This window comes from Megascapheus bottae, chromosome 18 (assembly GCF_031878675.1).
Source record: "Megascapheus bottae isolate mThoBot1 chromosome 18, mThoBot2.hap1, whole genome shotgun sequence".
NCBI classification, from domain to species: Eukaryota; Metazoa; Chordata; class Mammalia; order Rodentia; family Geomyidae; genus Megascapheus; species Megascapheus bottae.
In genome coordinates this window covers 19,142,139-19,166,294 of record NC_143526.1, presented here as the reverse complement: position 1 = coordinate 19,166,294, position 24,156 = coordinate 19,142,139, and the positions used below count along the sequence as shown (strand labels likewise).

Genomic DNA, 24,156 nt, shown 5'->3' with positions numbered 1-24,156 from the left:
TCAAAACCACTTTCTAAAGCAAGAAAAGTAGGAGAAAAATAATAAATTGATTTTTTTCCATCTCAGGTGAAACATATTTACCTCATAAAGGACATAAAGGATCACTGAGAATTAAAAGAATTGATAATTGGGTCAGTAGCAAACACCTGTAACCCTGTAAAAGGTGTTTTAAAAGCTGCTTCTGCGAGGCTCATGAATTAACTAAAAGCAGCGTAAACACTGGGACATCCAGCCCCCACTTTCTATCTGTGTCCAATCTGAGCCATTTCCTCCCACGTCCCTTTGTGCTCACCTTGGGCTCCAGGAAAGACAGGATTTGCCACACATAAGCATCTTGTAATAAAAGTCAAAATGTCCCTTACATAGTTTCAATATCTGAACCTCCAGTACAGCTAAAGACAGCCAAAAATGTCTTGAAGTGCTACCACATAATCTTTCTCTGCCCTTTGTCAATTGTCTTTATTTGCCCAGACCTAAGATGTGGGGCTTCTAGAGTTTGGGCCCAAGGGTTAAAAACCTAATTTTAGTCCCAGTGACTCTGAAGGCAAAGAAAAAGTAGGAGGAATAAGGCTCAAGGCCAAGCCAGTCAAAAATAGCAAGTCCTATCTCAGTCAAGAGCTGGCTTGCTGAGGGTGTGTCATTCCAACTGTACTGAAGTCATCAATAGGAGGATTGTAGTCTAAGCCAGCAAGGGGAAATGAACAGGAGACTCCACTGTAAAGACAGCTCAAAAACAAACAAACAAACAAACAAAAACACTCAGTAAGGGGAAATGGCTCAAGCATTAATACGCCTACCTAGCAAGCTGAAGGCCCTGGTTTAAAATCCCAATACTGTCAAAATACTAATAAAATGATTAAAAGAATTGAAAAGTGATCAAAGAGATGGATATTGTAGAGTGATTAAACATCAGGTACATTTACAAAATGATATAGAGAAAAAAAGGCAAAGTTCTTTCCCCTTCAGCAAATCTTGCCTGTAAGGATGACTGATCTCACCTGGTTTCTATTGTATTCAACATAAAACATCTCCTGCTTCTGATTTTCAAAATATTGTATAAACAGAGCTCTTTACTTTTACTCTTATGTGTGCCAAGAAGATATGATACAATACAAGAAGAGAGAGAGAGTAACAATCCATTACTAAAAATAACCTTCCATCTGAGAAAGAAATGACTCAGCAAACCATTTAGTCAGGTAACAATATGATCAACTCAAATATAATCGAGTAAGAACACATCTTTACAACAATCAAGTGCATTTGCACTGTCTCCAGTTCACTGTCATGTGTAAATACTGCTTGCTAGGAGATGGTAGGTAAATCATATTATCAGTCGAAAAAAATCTTTTCTCTTCAAATATTTACCAAGAAAAACTTAATATGGATCCTGACTAAAGAGTTTTAATCCACAGTCTAAAATGCTTAAGTTAGCCAAGAAAAAGAAACTTTATAAAACAAATGAAGGATCAAAAATAAGATACATGATGTTATAATAGGGGCTATTCAGGTACTAGAAAGTTGGGATACCCAGTTCTCAGTGCTTATACTTAATTTTCTGAGTTTGAAATGAAGGGATGATGGCTATTTCCATTTTATAGATGAGGTGATGTGTACACAAAGAGATTAAGTAACATGTTAAAGCCACAGAGCTCTAACCCAGACAATGATGGTGATTCACAATACTGCTTTACTTTTAGGACTCATTTTTAGGTATGTGTAGCTGGAGGAATTTCATACTGGATCTAACCATCATGTCACTACAGTGAAAGATATTTCACAGGTTTTTTATTCTTAATTTTAAATTGTTATTATAAAGTTGATGTACACAGGGGCTGGCATTTCATAAGTAAGGTACCTTTCTTTTTGGACAATGCTACCCCTTCCTTTTCTCTATGGTTTTCTTTCTTTCTTTTTTTAAAATCACTTCATTGAATGTACTTGTGTGTTGATTTGAAGAAAAGTTTTGAGCGAATAATAGGAACAGTATGAAGGTGAGCAATTTGGACTCCCTGACAAAGGCGTTGAAAATCTCTAATGCTGAAGAATTGCCTTATGGTAGCTGGAATCATGCCTGTTTCTCCCTCCTAGAATTACATCTGGCTTCTGCTTTTGTACAGGGCAGGTAAGAAGAGGGCACATGGTATGAAATTATCCCAGTATGGAGGAGCTTACTCTATAATGCTGAGGTCTAGCCTTCTGAGGTCTGTTTTTCCTCTTCCAACCTTTCCCCAATACAAAGGACTAAATGGTCCCTTCCTCAAACAGTGATGAAGAAATTGTTCATTCTGCACAGATCTAAGAGTGGTCAATGTCTTTCATTTTCTTTTCTTTTCTTTCTTTTCTTTCTCTTTCTTTCTTTCTTTCTTTCTTTCTTTCTTTCTTTCTTTCTCTCTCTCTCTCTCTCTCTCTCTCTCTCTCTCTCTTCTTTCTTTCTTTCTTTCTTTCTTTCTTTCTTTCTTTCTTTCTTTCTTTCTTTCTTTCTTTCTTTCTTTCTTTCTTTCTTTCTTTCTTTCTTTCTTTCTTTCTTTTGTAGGTCGTGAGGCTTGGACTCTGGGCCTGGGCGCTGTCCCTGAGCTCTTGAGCTCAAGACTACTGCTCTACCATGCTGAGCCACAGCACCACTTCCTGTTTTCTAGTGGTTAATTGGACTTAAGAGGCTCACAGTCTTTAGTGCCGGGGTTGGCTTTGAACCACGATCCTCAGATCTCAGTCTCCTGAGTAGTGAGGATGACAGGCGTGAGCCACTGTGCCTGCCAAAGGTGATATACAGAGAGGGGTTACAATTTCTACTGCTTTTTTTTTGCCAGGCCTGGGGCTTGAGCTCAGGGCGTGAGCACCATCCTTGGGCTTCCTCAAGGCTAGCGCTCTTACAGCTTTTTCTGAGGTCAATGAGTTTAGGGTTGACTTTTAGAGTTCAAGAGAGATTTTCCTAGATGTGGAACAAGAGAATATTATTAGCTCCCAATTCTCCTTCCAACCCTAAGGTAGAACCAGAGGAGGAGATGATGATGGACAAAATAGTAAGGAATGTAGCCCGAATGAAAAACATTTGGCTTACTTTCCACAAGGCACTCCGGAGCTAAAATGACCCTTACAGTTGTCCCGAGGAGGATAATGATCAGGCCTTTATATTCCTGGCTGCCCCAAGGGAGGGACAATTTTGAGTATGTAGCTCACTGCACCCAATACAGTTCCATTATGGAATGGCTGTCAAAGTCCATTAGCATTTGAAATGGGGAGGGAATCTGCATAGGACTTTATAGCACATGCTGCAAGCACACACACACACACACACACACACACACACACACAGACACACACACACACACACACACACACACACACACACACACACACACACACATTCAGTAATGGGGACTCCAAATGATATGTGATATAACCAGGTCTAGAAACAAGAAAAGGAATGACAATACTGGCTTCAGACAAGATGCCAAAACACCCTCCTCCTACCAAAGGACAGGGTCTTTCCTGGGTAGGGGCACCAAAATGAAAGATGATTATTTCCAAGGGACGTAGAAGACACCTGGTTAAGAAGGAATAGAAGATGGTGTTCCAGGAGCTCTATTGTTCCTACTGTAGTATGTATGATTGGCTATTGACCTGTCATGCCAACAACGTAATAAGGCTAATTACTTTCTTTTTAGAGTTACTTCTGTCCCAGATGGAAGAATTAGTTGAAGATTCACTATTAAAATACCCAGAGGGAAAATAGAGATGCCATTTTCAAAAAGGTAATGGATGTAAAGGCATCATGTTTAAGTACAAAATTCAAATGTAGTCTAAAATTGTAAGGCTTGTTAACGTTTGTGTAGTATATTGTAGAGAGAATTTTGAATTTGGGGTCAAAGCAAGAATTTTACTTACTTTAATTCAGAAAATATTTATTTATTCCAATGGTATGATGGATATACCTCCATTTAAGTATGCAGGCACAAATGCTGTTCATTATGTTTGAAAATTTCTGATCAAAAAAGTTTGGAATAATATCCTGGTAAAAGCACAGTAAGTTTTTTGCACATATTAAGGATATTCTCTACCACCAAGCTAAAACCTATTGTTACAGTATTGCTTACTGTATTTTTTTGTCTTTTCTTTTTTAGTACTTAGTGTGAACCTAAGACACTGTACTTACTAGGCAGATGCTTTTCCACTGAGCTGCAACCCAAGCCCACAATAAAGTTGAATGTCATGAATCTTATGCTTAGATTAAAAAGAATTAGATGGAGGCGGGTAGAGTAGGTTAGTGGTACAGTGTTTGCCTAGCCAGGCTCCAGGGTCAATCCCAGAATTGGAAGTAAATAAAAGCAAAATCCCAAAGAACAAAATGCACATAAAGAAGGATTAGGAAATACACTGCTGATGGTCAATTTTTGTCAGCCTGACTTGGTTATAGTCCTCCGGTTATTCAGGGAAGCACTCATCTACTTGTTCCTTTGAAGGTATTTTTTCAATGTGATTAGAACTTTCAGGTTTAGGGAGATTGTCCTAGAGAGCCTTGGTTGACCTAATACAGTAAACTGTAAAGTCTTAAGAGTGGAACCATGGCTTCTTGAAGGAAATTGTATCTTTAGGAAGTAGCTTTAGCTTATACCCAAGAATTCCAGGCTTCTTTTCCTGACAAATTCTGGACTTGCCAAGCCAGACATATAAATGTAAGCAAATCCTTTGTTATAAATCACCCAAGTTATATATATCTCTCTATATATACATATTCTTTTTTGTTGTTGTTTGGTCAGTAGTGGGACTTGAACTCTGGGCCTGAGAATTGTCCCTTGAGCTCTTCAGCTCAAGGCTACTTCCCTGCTCCTTGAGCCACAGAGCCACTTCTGATTTTCTGGTCATTAATTGGAGATAAGAGTCTCATGAACATTAGTGCCTGGGCTGGCTTTGAACTCTGATCCTTAGGTCTCAGCCTCCTGGGTAGCTAGGATTACAGGCAGGTGCCACCATGCCCAGCTCTATATATCTATATTATCTCCTATTCTCCTAGATGTTTTTTTTTCCTGGTTGAACTTTGACTGGCTTTTTTTTTCACCCTTTTGAGTCAGAGTCTTATTTTGTAGCTCAGGCTGGCCTTGAACTTTAGATTTTCTTGTCTCAGCCTCCAGTTTCTGGGTTTACAGGTGTATATCATAACCCTCAGCTTGGCTTAGTTTTCTATAGTGAGAAAAGAATTTATTTTGCCCTGGATTTGTTATGCTTTATTACTCAGATGGTGCCTAAAACAATTAACAGGATTTTAGCAATGATACTCACAAGGCACAATGACACTCAAGGAGTTGGGCAGTGGCTCCCACTGTTTTCTGATAAATACAGTTGCGGGTAGCTCCAGCTACCATACTCTGACACTGACTAACACAAAGATTATAGTTTAAAGTGGTTTGAGTTTAATGTAAGTTGAGAATGCTACAAGGAAGAGAGAGATGTAGTAGAGAATATCACAAATTTGCCTTGTATGATAATATTGAGCTTACTTTCAGGTATTTTCATGAAAGCCAGTGTCATCTGCCAGGAATAGCTAAAGAAAGATCTTTCTAGGCTAAGCAACCCCTAAAATTCCTTTATATTCTTAGACTCTTAGTAATTTTACTCCTATTATAATATTATAATGATACTAATTATAATAATATAGCATTATAATTATCCTCCTATTTTTTGTCAGTAGAAGTCTTTCATCCTTTAAGTTCAACTTAGAAAACCAGTGTGTTGTCTATCTTTCTAATTCTTAGTTGTTAGTTGTTTTTTTTTTAATTTTAATTTTTTATTGTTTTTTGAGTCAGGATTTCACTCTGTGGAGACTCCCTTGGATTCTAGATTTTACCTCAAAAGTGCTATGATTACAGACACATACCACCACACTAAGCTTTCTAGATTCACTCTATCTTGTTCTGTGCCCTGAAACTTCAACCTATATAGCCTATATCAAAGGACTCCCATTTCCTCTAGCTTCTGGGTAAGTCAGGCCTATGATATGAAGGTTGACAGAGAGTGAGACAGAGATATTTATTTCCTGCTACCTTAATCTGAGTCTCTCTAGCAGAAGCTAATATTTTAGTTCAGTCAGAGGACCCCCCCCCCCCCCCGCCCCGCCATACCTCTTCCTTTCTTTCTCAACATTCCAACACTCACTACTGGCTTTCTGCCCTTTAGGACTTGGGGTGGTACTGACATTTCTGTTACCAGCCTAAGAGAATTTTGTGATGTCCCCATATCCCTCAAACACTTTTAGAAAAAGTTCCCTCATCAAACTTTTCTCAAATGACTCAATTTAATTACACCATTTGTCTTCTGCCCAAACCCTCATAGTACGCCTCATACCTCAGCACATTGTTATTTCTAGGTTCTATCAAGAGCCAACTCTCTACTTGAGCCGTGAACTAGTTTTTGGAGTGTGCGTGTGTGTGTGTGTGTGTGTGTGTGTGTGTGTGTGTGTGTGTGTGTGAGAGAGAGAGAGAGAGAGAGAGAGAGAGAGAGAGAGAGAAGAGAAAGAGAGAGAAAGAGAGAGAGGTGAGAGAGAGAGAGAGGAAGGGGAGAGAGAGAGAGGTTACAATTAAGGGGTATTTAAATACACTTAAGATTTAGAAAATTCACCAAGACGGGTGGGGGGTGTGGGGGGGGAGGGTAATGGGTACCAAGACATGTGAAAGGGTATCAATGTATGTGAATTAATGCACCTTCTATCTGGCAAATATCATGTAACCCTTTTATTAATTACAATAAAAAATTAAAAAAAAGATTTAGAAAATTCAAAAACCTTGTGAAAGTTTTATATATATATAAAATCATATTTGAGCCATATATCATTTCCAGTTTTTGAGTGGGTAATTGAAGATAAGAGTTTCATGGGGACTTTTCTGCTTGAGCTGGCTTGAAACTGAGATGCTCAGGCTCCCGAGTAACTAGGATTATAGGGGTGATCCACCTGCACCCAGCCAGGACAATATACAGTCTAATAATTATAATATCAATATAACTGGTATCAGGTGACATGGAGTAGAGTACTCCTGACTTTTTGTAAGCATAGGAGGGGCAAGGCATACACTATATTCTGTTCTCAACAGAGTACCAAAGACTACTCCCACACACACACTTTAGTAACCATTCCTAGTACTTTAGGCCTTCATGAAGAGACTAGTTAGAATAAATTAAAAGTGCTGGTTAGTTTGTCCAATAGGATAGTGTTTGTTTGAAACATATTTTGCTGTTTAAAGGAGTAAATAAAAATCACTCTTTACTTCAGATCCCTTTCCCTGCATAAAAGTGCTCTTATTACTCATGAGTACAATCTATAATAAGCTAATAGACCATTTTCTAAATTACTTTAAGTGCTTTATTAAATTTAAGGTTCCTTTGCTATTGTCTCCATTCAACGGATGCGAATTCCAAACACAGAGACAAAAGTGACTTGCTGAGCATCACTAAACTATGTTTAGGACAAAGGAGTTGAACCAGGATGATATGGTGGAAGTCCTCCAGCACTTTATCCCAGTGTTCCTTGCCTTTCACAAGACTTGGATGACATCTAAGCATGGTGGCCCATGCAGTCCCAGCACTGGACAAACAGAGACAGGAGACAGGAGATTGAAAGTCTGAGTCTGGGCTGGGCTTCACAGTGAGATACTGTCAAGAAAAGGTAGCTGGGTGTGGGGCAAGAAAGAAAATGAAGGAGGAAGAAAGAGGAGGAAGGAAGGAAGGAAGGAAGGAAGGAAGGAAGGAAGGAAGGAAGGAAGGAAGGAAGGAAGGAAGGAAGGAAAGAAGGAAGGAAAGAAGGAAGGAAGGAAGGAAGAAGGAAGAAAGGAAAATGGAGGAGGAGGAAGGAAAGGAAAAAGAAAAACAACAAAGGAATTTTAACTCTATGCTTTGCAAAGTAATTGTGGGGAAATACTGAATTATGTGACAAGCAAGCTGCAACTTATTGAGCATCAAATGTATTTGAAGGTTTTAGGTACAAATATGTAAGTGTAAATAATGGAAGACATTTTTATAACTAACAACTGTAGGTTATGCTGGAATTGTCACACATCGAACGCTTTCAAAGGAAGCTCTGAAATGTCTTACTGTCCTCCAGACCTCCAAGGTTGTTTAAACCCTGGACACATGGCTTGCCTGTATTCGTACTGAGATCTGAGGATAACTGTTGAAAGCCAGAACCGGCCGGAAAGCCCGTGAGACTCATATCTCCAATTAACTGCCAGAAAAGCTGTCAATGGAGATGTGGTTCAAGTGGTAGAGCACTAGCTACGATCAAACACACACACACACACACACACACACACACACTCAAACACACACACACCATTGTGTATGGAGAGGAGGCCTGCAAACTTCTGGGAACCTGAGATAAGCGAAGCTGCAGTTCCTCACACAACCAGAAGAGGCAGCCTGGGCGTGACTTACACCAGGAAGGCCAGCCACACTACAGTAACACGAAGGCTATGAGAATGGGTCAAAAATTGCCAGATAATTATCTAAATATTTATGATTGTATCCTTAGAAATATCATAAAGCAGCTCTAAAATGTGATTTTAGATAAACAAAAGCATTTTTCTTTAATTTTTGGTAGCAGTGGTTGAATTCAGAGTTTCACACTTACTAGACTGACACTTGACCACTTACACCACGCTTCTAACCCTTATTGCTTTACTTATTTTTGAGGTAGAGTATCACTTTCATCCCAGTCTCGATCCCGTGTTTATGCATAGCTGAGATAACAGGTACATAGCTGAGATAACAGGTGCATATCGCTGTTTATCTTTTTTTCTGTTGAGAGGGGTATCTTATTCTTTTTTTTTTTTCTTAGCCTAGCATTATAATCCACTTAGTTCCTACATTCTGAGTAGCTAGGGTTATACATAAGTGCTACCAATACCCACTAACAAAAATCATTTGATTTTACATGTGAGACAGTTTTATACTTACAATGATTTTTATTTCTCTTCGGGACATCTTTATTTGGAATTCCTTTTATTTTTAGTTTATGCTGATTCCTCTTTTTCTCTAAGAGATACTCTTTTTTATTGATTACTTTACTTAATTTTCTTTGTTCCAATATATGTGATAAAAGTTGTTTGACTTTGTTCACTGATACCTACAAAAAAAAGACTTTCATTCACATATAACCCTTTTATGAAATAAAAAAGTGAAATTTCATCTGCTTTTGCCAAAAATAGAAACTGCATTCAATTGCTCAAGTTCTTGCCATTTTTCATATAAAAATGGCATATGGTTTACTTCACTTTAAAAATCCATGTTTGCCCAAAGTATTTTTTCAGAAGTGATATAATTAAGTTATTTTAATTAAGGTGATGAATTTGAGGAGAGTGTTCAGTATACAAGAAAATAATGCAGATTTTTTAAAGGAATAAAGTTAAAAAGCATTGTGGAGGTAAATATTACATAAACTTTTTTCAGGATAAATCATTATAAAGTTAATATTTTCTGTATTTTTAATGAGTATGTTAAGAAGAGTCAGTTTTTTATATGCTGTTTATTTCCCCTTTCCCTCAGCACCCCAATTTAAACTCTTGCTTTCTAAGTTTATTTCTTAGAATGCTTAAATCCTTCCTGTAAAGGTGTTCCTGGAGTTTGGAACATTCTAGAGGGTTCCAGAACATACCAAGACTTACAGTTTTGTAAGAAAAAAAAACCCAAAATTGTATTGGCCTATACTTAACATACCATAATTAACCTAAAGTGTGTGATTCCCTGTTTTCTGGAATATTAATAGGTATGTGCAATTATCACCACAGTTAGCTGTAAAACAGCTCAGTATCTCAGGAAGAAACCATGGATCTTTTAGCTCTCAGCCTCCCCATTTTGTTGCTCCAGTGTTTCTGCTTTCACCCGTCTGTAGCTACTAACCTATGCTCTGTCGATGGATTGCTCTGTTCCTGGCTTTTACCTGCATGTGAACATAGAATATGTTTCTTTGCTTGTGTGACTGGCCTTTCCCATTTAGGATAATGTTTCCAGGACTAAATGTGTCAGCAGTTCATTTTTAAAAAATAACCAAATAATCTTTTTTGCTGTTGTTGTTATTGGTCATAGGGCTTGAACTCAAGGCATGAGCACTGTCCCAGAGTTCTTCAGCTCAAGGCTAGTACTCTTATCATTTGGAGCCATAGTGCCACTTCTGGTTTTCTGGTGGTTAATTGGAGATAATAGTCTTTTGTGCCAGGGCTGCTATCGTCAGATCTCAGCCTCCTAAGTAGCTAGGGTTACATACCTGAGCCACGGTACCAGGCCCAAATAATCTTTATGTGAGGGAATTACATTTTATTTATCAATTCATTCTAGACATTTTAGGTTTTTTCCATCTTGGGGCTCTCATAGTACTGTTTTTGTAATCACATAAGGATTTTGTACTGCAGGATTGACAGATTCCATGAATAAAATATAAGAAGCTCAGTTGTATTTGAATTTCTAATCAGAATTTTTGATAGTGTAAAAATGTTCCAAATATTGCATGTTAACAAATAAAACTACAATGTATAATGTGTCAAAATCAGTTGACTGGTATTTTTAAAAATCCGTGATAACTCTGCATGTAGACATTCAGGGATACAGGCAAAGAGATGCTGTGCCAAGGTCAGGATATGGATACAGCGTCTCCTGTTTCATATGCAGAAAAAGCTTTATTTTCTCTCTCTTAAATATTGATTTTTCTTCCTTTCCATTTTCAGCTCTTTCCTTTGGAAACTTGGTGACAAAGCTCTGCCTGTGTGATGATAGTGCCAGGCCATGAGCTGGAAAGCTGAGCTAGAACAAGAGGCCCGAAGTTCAAAGCCCTTGTATGGCATCTCCAGTCTTAGCTAGTCTTTCCTTCTTTCTTTTCTTGTTTTGTGCCTAGCAGGGAAATACCATGTGGTTTCAGTTACTATAATTTTGTGGAAAGTTTTCATACTGGGAAGCATGAGACTTCCAACTTGGTTCTTATTTTTCGAGAACTGTAAAATTTCTTAAAAAAGAAACAACCCTCACTTCAACTAATATTGTATGTTAGAGTGATGGATGAACAAGGGGTTTAGAAAATATTACAATGAAAAGAGGCAAATTTAATATGCATAAATAATGATTCCCATTTTACATCTTCAATTTGGATTTAGGATTTCTCAAGTAATTGAGTAAATATTTATTGCTAAGAAACACAATTGTACTCTTATTTCTCCGGAGGCAGAGGTAGTAGAATCTTTGTGTTTGAAGTCATAAGGATTATGTGGCAAGAACCTATCTCAAAAACAAAAAGCAAATTAAATGAAGCAAACAACATAAAAAATATTGAATACATATATGTGTAAAGTATTGTTCTAGTGGCTGGGTTATAACAATAGTTAAAAACATAGGCAAACATCTTTGCTCTCGTGCAGTTTATATTCTGATGAATAGTGGTAACAATAATAATAATAATAATATTGTATGTTACATGGTTCTAAGAGATTCTAGGAAAAATTGTAAGAGACAAATTGCTATAGGGAAGAGAGACAGAAAAGGTATTATGATAGGGTGTGCAATTTTAGATGGAAATGGCTGAATTGAGAGGATGTAGGGGCAAGGACTCTCTCATTTGAACAAAGACTAAAGGAAGTAAGAGGAGGAAACCATACAGTTATCTGGGGTACAAAGACATTGTGAACAGAGCGGGCAGAAAGTGATATGTGCAAGCCTGGGATTGGTGAAGAAAAGCAAGGAACCTAGTGTGTTTGGAATGCTTAAGGGAGACAGTAGAAAGAGATGCTCTCAGAGATCAGACTCTGGAGCACAAGAGTCTGGCCATTGGCCATGACCTTGTTTTTTGCTCTGCAAGAGGAAACAAAACAACAAAAAACCAACACACCAAACAAGAAAAACCTCTAATGGATTTCAAATAAGATATAACTTGAAATATCCTGTATTTAGTTTTGCACTGGCTGCTGGGTTGTGACTAGTCTGAAAATCTGAATCATTGTTTCCAAGACCTTAAAAGGTATCATTCAGTTAATAAGCCTCAATAAACATCTAAATGTAATGTAGGCCAAACTGGTCTCTGCCCTGTTGGTTTTAATATAGTCTTATCATACAGTGGACCAAAAAATGTTTACTGAGTAAATGAGAGCTTAAAAAAGAACAAAGACTGATAAACAATTATCTGTGTAAGAAATTCTGAGCAAGCTGAATAAATACTATCAACTGGGCCTAATTCCTATTTTTCTATTGAACTATATAGTGATGAATGAAATATTTACCTGTGTGGTAACATTCCTTTCTTTTTGTCTTTTATTGTATCCTTCTGCTTCCATATCTGTAACATATAAAGCATATTTCACAAAATTTAAAAACTCTAAGATTTCTTTAAGTACAGTTTCTGGTTAAAGCTACTTAGAAAACTTTTAAAACTCACCAAACTATTGTTGAAAATAAGGGACTCAGAAGTAGAGTGCTTGCCTAACCTACATGCATAAAGGCCATTCGTTCTGCCCACAGTAACACACACACACACACACACACACACACACACACACACACACACAAATTATGTACAATTTCATTACTAATAGTGTGTTAAAAATAGTTCCTTTAGTCTGGGAATGTGGCTTAGTGATACAGTCTTGCCTAGCACATACCACATACACAGAAAAAGCTGGAAGTGGTGCTGTGGCTCAAGTGGTAGATTGCTAGCCTTGAGCACAGAGAGGCTCAGGGACAGAGCCCAGACCCTGAGGTCAAGCCCCAGGACTAACAATAAAAACAGTTCCTTCAATTTCTGAGGATATAACATGAGTGAAAAGATGGCAAAGATGTATTATGTATGACAGCAGAGACAATCTGAACACTTTAATCAAGCATTCAGAAAATGAGGTAAGGTGCAAGTACTCTACAAATAATAGAGCTCATTATAATAGTGTATAACTTTCTGAGCTGTGGTTTAAAGTATTTTTTTTGTAAATAATATATCGACCTACATAAATGCCATTTATTAGGCCAGCACTTGAGAGAATGAGGAAGGAGGATGGGGAGTTTGAGGCCAACCTGGGCTACATGTTGAGAATATCCTGGTTCAGGATGTGAAATGAATTGCACTGAAGTAAAAGTGTGACTCTAGCTGGTAGCTCATACCTGTAATCCTTGCTACTCAGGAGGCTGAGATCTGAGGATTGCAGTTCAAAGCCAGCCTAGGCACAAAAGACCCTGAGACTCTTATCTCCACTTAGGCACTAGAAAACCAGAAGTGGTGCTGTAGCTCAAGTGGTAGAGCACTACCCTTGAGCTGAAGAGCTCAGGGTCAGCCCCCAGGCCCATAGTTCAAGCCCCACACCAGACCAAAAAAAAGTGTTACACCAAATGATACTTTATCCCAAGTTTGTCAAGAAAAATGGCATCATAGTTCATCATGGTCAAACAAGCCTATGTATTGGGCCTTATTTTGTGCCCATTTCATTAATTTGCCATGATAAGCAAATGACATAATCTACATTATTTAGCCCAGTACTAATACATTCAGTGTTCAATAAATCTAAGCTATATAAAAATGAATTTAAAAAATGATTTAAGGGGCTGGGAGTTTGGCCTAGTGGTAGAGTGCTTGCCTAACATGCACAAAGACCCAGGTTCAATTCCTTGGTACTACATACATAGAAAAGCCAGAAGTGGTACTGTGGCTTAGCCTTGAGAAAGTCCAAGGACAGTGCTCAGGCCCTGAGTTCAAGCCCAGGACTGATGCAAAAATGATTTAAAATACCTTCAAAATAATAATATTACATCTTAATAGTTTTTTTAAGACTGGCATGTAAAGTGTTATTAGAAACTCCATAAATTAGAATTTATAAATGCTTTGCCTATCTGGCTTCTACCAATGACTGATTTTTCCACAGATTACTTTGCCTACTCATGTTTGTGAATTAGAAGACATTTGCTGTGACTGATCTAATCACCATAAATGTCTAATAATTTTGAACTCCATTATAATAACTAGAAAGAAAAGTGAGTTGTCAGATTACCAATTCCATCTTTCCCCAAAGGACACAGAATAAAATTAGAGGTAGTATGTACAAAACGTGCAGATGCAGAATAAAAAGTGCAAAGTGTCACGCACATTTAAGGAAGAAGATGAAATTTTGAATATTAAATGGAGCACAGTTTATATTATACACTGGACGAGAATATCAAACTGTCATTGGCAAAGAGTAAGATGAAAATTTACAGGTCTGAAACCAGTTATCAAAGGTAGGAGACATGTAGATAAAAGAATTAGTAGAATGGAAGAAGGTAACAGTATAACTAAAGGAATTAACTACTCAATGGCTTAAAACATTATAAAAATAAAATAAGGGGAATTGTATATTATTTCCAAGAGAAAATGCACAATCCAAACTTTTGAAACATTGAAAATGTGATTCTTTTCTACATTTTGAGCTTTTAGATTTTCCATTTATAAAATAAGGTTTTGGTTGCCTAGTGGAGAAAACAAGTCATTTCTACAGCCATATTGTAATCCAGGAAGAATAACAGAAGAACTGAGCACCTACTAGGCATCAATGAGGGGTTATGTATCAAAGTCCCACCTAAGCAATCCTGAGACAACTGGATCTTAATCCAAGGAGCCCTTACTGAAGGTGTGAGCAGAAAACAAAACGACACAAAAAAGAATCACTGCAAGAGGTTAGCTATAAACACAATGAACTCAGTCACTGAGCTGTTGAGGCAGCAGTGGTATTAAAACTCAAGAGACCAGGGCTGGGAGTTTGGCCTAGTGGTAGAGTGCTTGCCTAGCATGCACAAAAGACCTGGGTTCAATTCCTCGGTACCACATACAGAGAAAAAAAGCTGGAAGTGGTGCTGTGGCTCAAGTGGTAGAGCTCTAGCCTTGAGAAAGCCTAAGGACAGTGCTCAGACCATGAGTTCAAGGCCTAGCACTGGCAAAACAAAACAAAACCTCAAGAGCCCATTTCAGGCAGAGCTTGTTCCAGACTTACTGGCTTGGTACAAACTACCATATGCCAAATGATATTTTCTTTGCTTAAGTAAGTTATTTAGCAATCAATTTCATAGTGATGGAAAGATGGTGGTAGTTTATTTGCACACACACAATGGTAGAGTTATTCTGCCGCAGCATTTTACACTCAAAATGGAGCAAATGGCTACTTATAAAACAGAATGATTAAGATGAGCATGAAAGCTATTGTTCTATACAATATATAATAACTTTGGAGCAGGGCACAGCCAGATTTCCACAAGGGACCAGTCACTGATCTAGATAAGTCCATTTTGTTTATGAATCTAGTTTCATCTCCTTCCTATTAAACTTTCCTAAATCTTCCTTTCATCTCAGGAACAACAGATCTTAAGACATCTTAAGACAAAAGACTAAAACTACTCTTCAAGCAATGGCAATCTTCTTAGAACCAACTTGGCATTTCCTGTCTTAAGCTAATGACTGAGACAATGGTGGGCAAGAGCATGGACAGACCAATATGACCTAGACTAGTGTTGCCTTTACTTCTCCTCTGATACAGGCTGATACTATGGGAAAGCACTTTGACAACAGATATTTTTAGGTCATTAGACCTTTTATTCTTCTGGGGTGGGGGGCGGTGCGAGCCTGCTGTTAGGGGGAAAAAAAGCTCATTTTCTGCTTTCTCCATTACTCTCTCTGATTGGCTTTCCAGGACCTATGGCAGAGCCTAGTCTATTAGGATATTAAAAAAAAAGTACAGATGTGAACAATAGGAAAACCCCTTACCCAATCTACACAATTATGATGAGCATATAATTTTAATCATGATTGTGTCAGTTGATCATGTTTTGGATTGTGAGTGCAAAAAAATACCTGAAAACTGAAAAAGATTATTTCTTCTCTGCTAGGACTCCTTATACAGAATTCTCATTTCTCAGAAGCTAAGGTAGACCAATAAATAGTGCCAAAATATATTATTGAGAATATAGCCATAGACCTGACAAAAGGTTTAGAAGAAAATAATGTAAACGTATTGTTCAATCATGATTCTTTACAGATCTACAGTCTCTAAAAAAAGGCTAAATGTTTATTCACTCCTGTCATTACACAGAAGACTGCATTTCCCTAATGGGGACCCATATCCTTTTGTCCCTGGTCTTGTCTAAATTTAACCTTTTCACCTTACTTCCCTTGTGAGAACTGTTATTCCATTCATCAGTCCGTGGTAACCAATACCTTGATTTTCTCATTCTCCCTTAAATTCAAGATTTTTTTCTAAACACTTGCATTCCTGTAAATGCAACCTAAAAAATGGTGATTTTTCTGGTCCCTGTGAATTAAGGAAAAGTCCCCCAACGTTGTATCTGTGCCTTTTGATCTGAGCTATTGTCACTACAAACCCTTTGCAATTACCTTAAGCTCTAAAAAAGAGAAAATTTATTGATGAGCCTCTTTTGTGGAAGGTAAACTGCCTCTCAAACTGGCTACATTCCCTTAGCATTTTAAAGGAAACAGCCCAACCACTCAAGAGACTACCTTACTCCTGTTCAGTTCTAGTAATAAAGTGGCAACAACTACTCTGGAAAGAACTCCAAGGACAAAGACTGAGCTAATGGCCAACTTAGAACTTGGGACTATTTTCACTGTGCATACCTTTCTCACTTCTTGCCCCCAAATTTCCCTATTTAACATGAAACCAATATCTATATCCCTGATGACAGATAAAGATGTACTGAAATGCTGATTCCTATGCCTGCCTTGTAATAACTCTTCTTTCTCTACCTGTCACCATCTCTTTATTTGGCATATAGGAGTTTATTTCAATTGCCTTCTCCCTGGGCCAGACTCATTCCTTTACCTGGCAGAATTTCCCCTTTCCCTGGAAGGACATGTCATCTTACTTTCTACCACAAGGGGGCAGTTTCCCTTAACACCTTGTTGTCTTGTGTCTAGGGTAAGAACACAAATCCTTAACTCTGCCTTTCATTAAGGCCCTTTTAGTCCAAGAACACAAGGACACAGTTGTAAGGAGTGGAGTGGAGTGAAAGCGTGGGACAGTACAGTACTACTTTATAAAAAGCATTATGTAGTGAGTAATGAAGTGGATAAGGAAAAAAAAGGTCAGATAATGGAAAGGCAAATTAAAATATACTTTTAGTTTGGATACTTTGGCACTTAATGAGTTGATAGGTGTATATCCAGTCCACTTTTGTGTGTATTTAATTATCTCAGATACTTTTTCATTTATTTGTGACAGTCAGTAGCTGTGATGTTTTCATTCTTTAACTCCTAACTTGAGACACTTACCAATTGCAATGTTTCAGTATGTCAAGGAATGCCACTCACTGGGTCTCTAAGTGTAAAAGCTTTCTTTACTCTTTCATCTATCATATCAGGGGAGGTGCTGGACAGATACCACTTTATCTGAAAATATTCATTTTATTTCTAACAATGTAAACTGCAGCCAGTTTTCCACACCTGCCTAAGACTCAACTGCTGGAATTTTAGGTGAGTGTCACCATACCTGGCTTAATGACTTAAGAAACCAATGTTTTATTGCTTATTATTATTATTATTATTATTGTTATTATTTTGCTATCCCTGGGGCTTGACCTCCAGGTCTGGGCTCTACTCCTGAGCATCTCTGTGCTCAAGTAGTAACTTGAGTCATAACTCCACTTCTGACTTTTTCTATGTATGTGGTCCTGGGGAATCGAATCCAGGGCTTCATGCATGCTAGGCAAGCACTCTACTACTAAGCCACATTCCCAGCCCTTATTGCCTATTATATCTCATTTGTTGGTCAGCTAATGTAGATACTATACATCTCTAGCTAAGTCTGGATGTAGTAAATAAATGAAAGACTCCAGTGAAGTTATGAAATCAATTTAAAAATGAATAAAATGTCACTGTTGGAATTTATGTAATCATTATGATGCCAAAACAACTGGGTAAAAAGAAAATAACTCAATCAAACACCTGGCTATTTGTTCTATATGAAGGCAAACATTCATACTACATGTAAAAATATTTATGTGATTGATGGGATTTCTTTTCAAGTAGCTTTTTGGTAGGATGTGGAAACAGCTTGAGGCAAATAAATATGATAATGAGTCAAATTTCTAAAGTCTTCCTTTAGAGAATACAAATTTAGAATGACAAACAGGTAATGCAAAGTGAAAACATTAGATTCCAATAGAGGATGTGAGTGTTACTAAACTCTATATTTCAGGGTTTAAAAATATCTATAGATTTAAAGGACTAAACTATTGACAGAATCTAGTTCATGGGTGCTGAGAATGGGTTGTTACAAGTTTGTTTTATTTTGTTGGTTGTGAGGCTTGAACTATGGATCTGGGTGCTATCCCTGAACTCTTCAGCTCAAAGCTAGTGGTATACCACATTGAGCCAAGGCACTACTTCCTATCACAAGTTCTTCAGAGCAATTACTAGGTATCAAATTTTACATAGGCTATGGAAGATTTAAAAGGCAAGCAAAGCACAATGTCTGCCTTCAAGTAGTTGACAATGGTAAGGGACTTGAAAATAATTAAGAGTGTATAATAACATGCTGATTAGACAATAAAGGCATAACATGCCACCTATGTCATGAGAAAATTTTTGTTGTGGTGATTTTGTGTGTGTGTGTGTGTGTGTGTGTGTGTGTGTGTGTGTGTGTGTGTGTGTGAATCCTGGGACTTGGATTCAGGGCCTGGGCTCTCATCCTGAGCTTCTTTTGATCAAGACTAGAGCCTCTATCACTTGAGACAAAGCTCTATTTTCAGCTTTTTTTGGTGGTTTATTAGAGATAACCATCTCATAGACTTTGCTTCCTGGACTGGACTTGAACCTTGATCTTAGACCCCTGAGTAACTAGGATGATATGCATGACCTACTGGTACCCAGCTAGTGTTTTGTTGTTGTTGATGTTGTTTTGTGTTTTTTTTTAGTAGAAAATGTGATGGACCTTACATAAACAAACAATATGTTTTGCCATAGGTTAATGGTGATGTTGGCAAAAACAAAAAGACAGTCCATCCCTGCACAGTGGACCTGCCAAACAGATCAAGAAAAGTCACTGATATGAGAGAGCTAGTGTGTATGGTGTAATTAGTAGTTTGCATGGGTTGCAATAAAATATTTGTATCGTAGAAACAAAATAGAAAGGAAGCTAAAATATAATTACACAGGATGTTGACAATGGAACAAGCTGTTAGAACTTTATTTTGTGTTCAGTGGATGATGGAACAGGAGGAGACCATGGCAATGTTGGTGTTTTGTATTATTATTTCTGGCAGCAGTGCATAGTGAATAAGAGAGAGGAGAGTTAGAGGTACATTGGTGTAGTCAAAAGATACTAAAAGGAGCTTTCACATTCAGACAGTGAAACACATATATAGAAGAAAAATCAACGAGGCATAATGGATAGAAGTATTGATGAAAGAGTTAAAGGAATAATCAATGTAAAGGATTAGATCTGGTTGTGGTGGCAAAGACCAATAATCTCAGCACTGAGGTTGGGAGGTAGAGACAAGAGAATATAGCCTGGGCTATATTGTGAGGTAATGTTCCCAGAAATACAGAACCTGTCAGGTGCTGATGGCTCACACCTATAATCTTAGCTACTTACAAGGCTGAGATCTGAGGATCGCAGGTCAAAGCCATCCCAAGCAGAAAAGTTTCCTGTGAGACTCTTATGCCCAATTAACCACTCAAAAATCCTGAAGTGACTCAAAGTAGTAGAGTGCTAGTCTTGACTGAAAAAGCTCGGGAACAGTACCCAGGCTTGACTTCTCAAGCCCCAGGACTAACAACACACACACACACACACACACACACACACACACACACACACACACACACACACACACGATCCCCTCTCCCCGAAAACCCACACAACAAAAAATAATTTATCAGATTTGGATAGGCACACACCTTTCATCTTGGCATTTGTGAGGCAGAAGCTGGAGGATTTGAAGTTCAAGCTGAGTGTGTACTCTATAATTTTTTTTTTGAGGCAGGAGGGGGCAGTTCTGTTGTTTGAACTTGGGACCTAGGGGCTATCCTTGAGCCTCTTTATGCTCAAAAATGGTGCTCTGCCATTGGAGTCACAGCACCACTTTTGCCTTTTCTGAGTAGTTTCTTGGAGATAAGAGTCTCATGGATGTTCCTGTTGGGGCTAGAGTTGAACCATTATCCTCACATCTCAGCCTCCTGAGTAGCTAGGGTTTAATAGGTGTGAGCCTATATAGCTGGGCACTTACGAATGCCCTAGTTAAAAAAGCTTTTTTTAATGAAAAGATTTTGAGATTCTGAATCCAGACCTGGATTTGTAAAAAAAACAAAAAACCCCAAAAAACAGAAACAAACAAACCCCAAGGAAGCAACTTTTCACTAGCCTTTTTCTTCTTCTTTTTCTTTTCAGATTGGGTTTTACTGTGTAGTACCGAGTAGATTCAAACTTGACATCCTGCTGCACTGTGGCCTCTGGAGTGCTGGAATTACAGGAATCATGTCTAGCTGAGAACCTTACTCTGATTATCTATTACATTAGATGATGCTTTGGGCATTGTAACTGCATGATCAAAAAACTTTATGAGAACTTTGCCCTTGAAATCTAGAGCTGCATAGAAGGGTAGTTGATAATAACAGAAAACAAACACACGTAAGAGAAGAACTTTGAGAAAAAATATTATTGAAAATATTTGTATAGATGGCTTGTGACCATCTTGTAGCCAGACATGCAGGTCTAGTACTTAGGAGGAAGGTCTGAGACCTAAATATACAGGTATAAGTGAAGTTCTAGGGCTTTTGAAAAAGAACAGGAAGTAAAGAATATGAAATACAAGAGAAGTAAGCACTGAATTTTAGAAAATAGTATTTAAAAGGGAGAGTTGGGTCTGGGAGCTTGGCCTAGAAGAAGAGTGCTGGCCTAGCATGCACAAAGCTCTGGGTTTGATTCCTCAGCACCACATACACAGAAAAAGCCAGAAGTGGTTCTGTGGTTCAAATAGTAGAGCCCTAAACTTGAGAAAACCCAAGGATAATACTCAGGCCCTGAGTTCAAGCCTCAGGACCAGCCAAAAAAAATGGGGGGGAGGAGAGTGAAGGACGGCCCATCAATGAAAACAGTTAAGAAGATTCTAGGGAGACAGAGGGGAAAGGAAAGATGTTGACTAGTGTCAAATGGATGAGTGCAAAGAATGGTAAGAATTGGAGTTACCACTAGATTGTTAACCATTGAGGTATAATATTCTTTGAGAAAGCAGTTGATCAGGAGTACATCTCAGAATCTAGTAGGAAAAGGCAGATACCTAGCAATGGCAGATAAATGTAATAGGGTATATATGTGATGAAAATAATATGAGCCTTGGTATGGAGAACTTGGAGTAGAATTGAGAGACATTCATAGCCTGATAAAGACCAAGTCAGAGAGATGAGTTCCTCAACAGAGGTGAGATAAACCTGATGCATGGAGGTTTACAGATTTAGCAGAAGTATGTTTCCCTGTCTGCACCCCCAGGCTTAGGGTTGTCTTCTCTTTACCTTGTGCCTCTTACTGGGTGGATATAAACAATAGTAATAATTGCTCAATATAGGAACTTTTCAGATCTGTATGCATAAAACATTGAAGGAAACTGAAGATGATACAAATAAGTGGAATTTTCCCATGCATGGGAAAAATCCTTTCATCTTTGCCTTTACAGTACTGGAATTACAGGTAGCTCACCTGGCATAGACAATTGATTTTTGATGACAAAGGTGAGAAGAATATGTAATAAAGAAAGGACAAATTCATCAAAGAAATGGTACTGGGACCACTGGATACCTGGTCACAGAAGAAAGACACTGGACTTATCTAACAACTACAGTAAAAGAAACATAGATGCATGGAAGTTTTAAATATAGACCTGAAAATGGGATACAACTGAGGAAAAAATAACCACAAAACACAGCATCAGAAGTGAAAACTAAAGGGTCTGGGAGTTTGGCTTAGTTGTGGAGTGCTTGCCTAGCATGCATGAAGACCTGGGTTTGATTCCTTGGTACCCCTGCCAGAAATGGCCCAAGGACAGTGCTCGGGCCCTGAGTTCAAGCCCTAGGACTGGCAAAAAAAGGTGAAAACTAAAAAGAGCAATGGAATGAAACTAAAAAGCTTTTGAGCAGCAAAGGAAACATGAACAAAGAGAAAGACCTGTGGATTCAAGAAAATGTTTGCAAACCATAGATAAAGTCCCTGATTTACAATGGTTCCACTAATAATACTCAACACATTTTTGAAGCAGTAGGATATTACTCATACATACTGCTGAGGCTCAAGAGTACTCTGTAGGACTTAGTCTTTTTTTGTTTTTGGGATAATGTAAAGTGGGGTTACTGTTATATTCGTCAGGTAGTAGGTGCACTACTTCTTGCACAATGATACCACTTCTCATGTTTCTGTCCCTGTTTCCCTTCCCTAACCCCTCCCAATCATCTTGTTTTTCCCCTCTCCCTTTCTCTATTTCAAATAAACAAATAAATGGATATACAATATACCAGGTAACCAAGGACTTAGTCTTCTCTCTGGACAAGACAGGGACTTAAATGTGATTACTAGACTACTTGCTTGTTAGCCTCTGATTACCATAAGATTGATGAATATTTGTCTTTTTAATTAGGGCAGAGAGTTGCTCAATGGGAGGGTGTAAGAAGAGAAGGTTGCGGGTGGGGGGTGTGGGGGGGGGGAGGGAAATGGGTACCAAGACATGTGAAAGGGTATCAATGTATGTGAATTAATGCACCTTCTATCTGGCAAATATTATGTAACCCTTTTACTAATTACAATAAAAAAAAAAGAAAAAGAAGGAAGAGAAAAAAAAAGAAGAGAAGGTTGCTATTAACTTTCTGCTGTTTTGGTTTTTTAACAGAAAAGTGAAGGCTAATATAAAAGTACTACTAGAAAAAAAGTAGACAAGATATAGAAAATCATGGATCTTGTAGAGCTACTGACAATGCATTTTTCCCTCTGTCACATATTATATATTACTTTAAATCAGCAGCTTCCTTGGTAGATGGATAAAGAAAAAAAACTATATTTTTTTAGATATACTTCATTTTGATGAGCTCTGTATGATATGGATGGTTCGTTTTATTTCCCTAATATTGTTCTTTTTTAAATTTTATTTTATTGTTGAGGTGATGCACAGAGGGTTTATAGTTATTATCTATTTATTTATTTATTTTTGCCAGCCCTGGGCTTCGGCTCAGGTCCTGAGCACTGTCCTTGGATTTTTCTCAAGGCTAGAGCTCTACCACCTGAGCTTCAGCACCACTTCCGGCTTTTTCTAAGTGTGTGGTACCAAGAAATCGAACCCGGGCCTTCGGGCATGCTAGGCAAGCACTCTACCACTTGGCCAAACTCCTGGCCCTGCAGTTACTTATGTAAGAGAATGAGTACATTTCATGTCATTGTTTTAACACTATCACCCTTCCCTCATTTCCTTCCCCCTTCGGTCCCCCCATGTCCCCTAAAGGGGGAAAAAATCTCAGTAATTGTTTTAGAATTTTCCCTAGATGAATGTATAGTCGAGACAATCACATAGTTGTGGCCCCTCCAATCTTTCATATAGATAAAAAGCAAAGCACAAAGCATATCAATAAACAAAAATACAACATGTACCCTGGCAGATATTCCCATTTTTGCCTTGAGACCAAGGGAAGAGATGCAGGGAGAAGAAAGGAAGATGAGAAGCTAGAGTTATGTATGAATTTTGGGCCTTTTTAGCACTAGAGTGAATTGCTTTCTCCTTCACTACTTTCCTGGGTCTCTCTATACATCGAATCAATAAATGACCCACTGAAAAGTCAAGTCTGACTGCAAAGAGCCATTGTTCAGGAAGAGCTCTGTAATTGTCATCATTGTCCTTTTAACGCCTACCAATTGAAACTGATTTTTGGTCCCTGCTTCTGAACTAAAATTGCCCTGGAAACTTAAACATTTCCCAGACATTAAATTCAGTGGTTGACACCTTCCCTTCCCTTCCCACTTTCTTTGCCATTTATCACTATTAACAGCTCTCATCCTGGCATTCTCTAATCCTAGACTTCGTGCCACAACTCTCTCCAGTCTTGTTAGCCCCCTGGTGCCCACTGTCTCTGCTCTACGTCTAGATTCTTTTTGTTTGTTATTTGGATCATTTCAAACAAGTTGATAAGCCAGTTTC

The 24,156-nt window shown here is 38.1% G+C and overlaps 1 protein-coding gene across 3 annotated transcripts in view; it reads right to left on the bottom strand.

The window, feature by feature from the left end:
* Positions 1-24,156, bottom strand: part of Sel1l2 (SEL1L2 adaptor subunit of SYVN1 ubiquitin ligase) — an 83,968-nt gene that overhangs the window by 55,469 nt on the left and 4,343 nt on the right. For all 3 annotated transcript variants that reach the window (XM_090351975.1, XM_090351977.1, XM_090351976.1), the window contains exons 2-3: positions 12,243-12,298; positions 8,941-9,109 (exon numbers count right to left, since the gene is read on the bottom strand). In XM_090351975.1, coding sequence (XP_090208101.1) covers positions 8,941-9,109; positions 12,243-12,298 — 225 coding nt within the window. The remainder of the gene's footprint in view (positions 1-8,940; positions 9,110-12,242; positions 12,299-24,156) is intronic.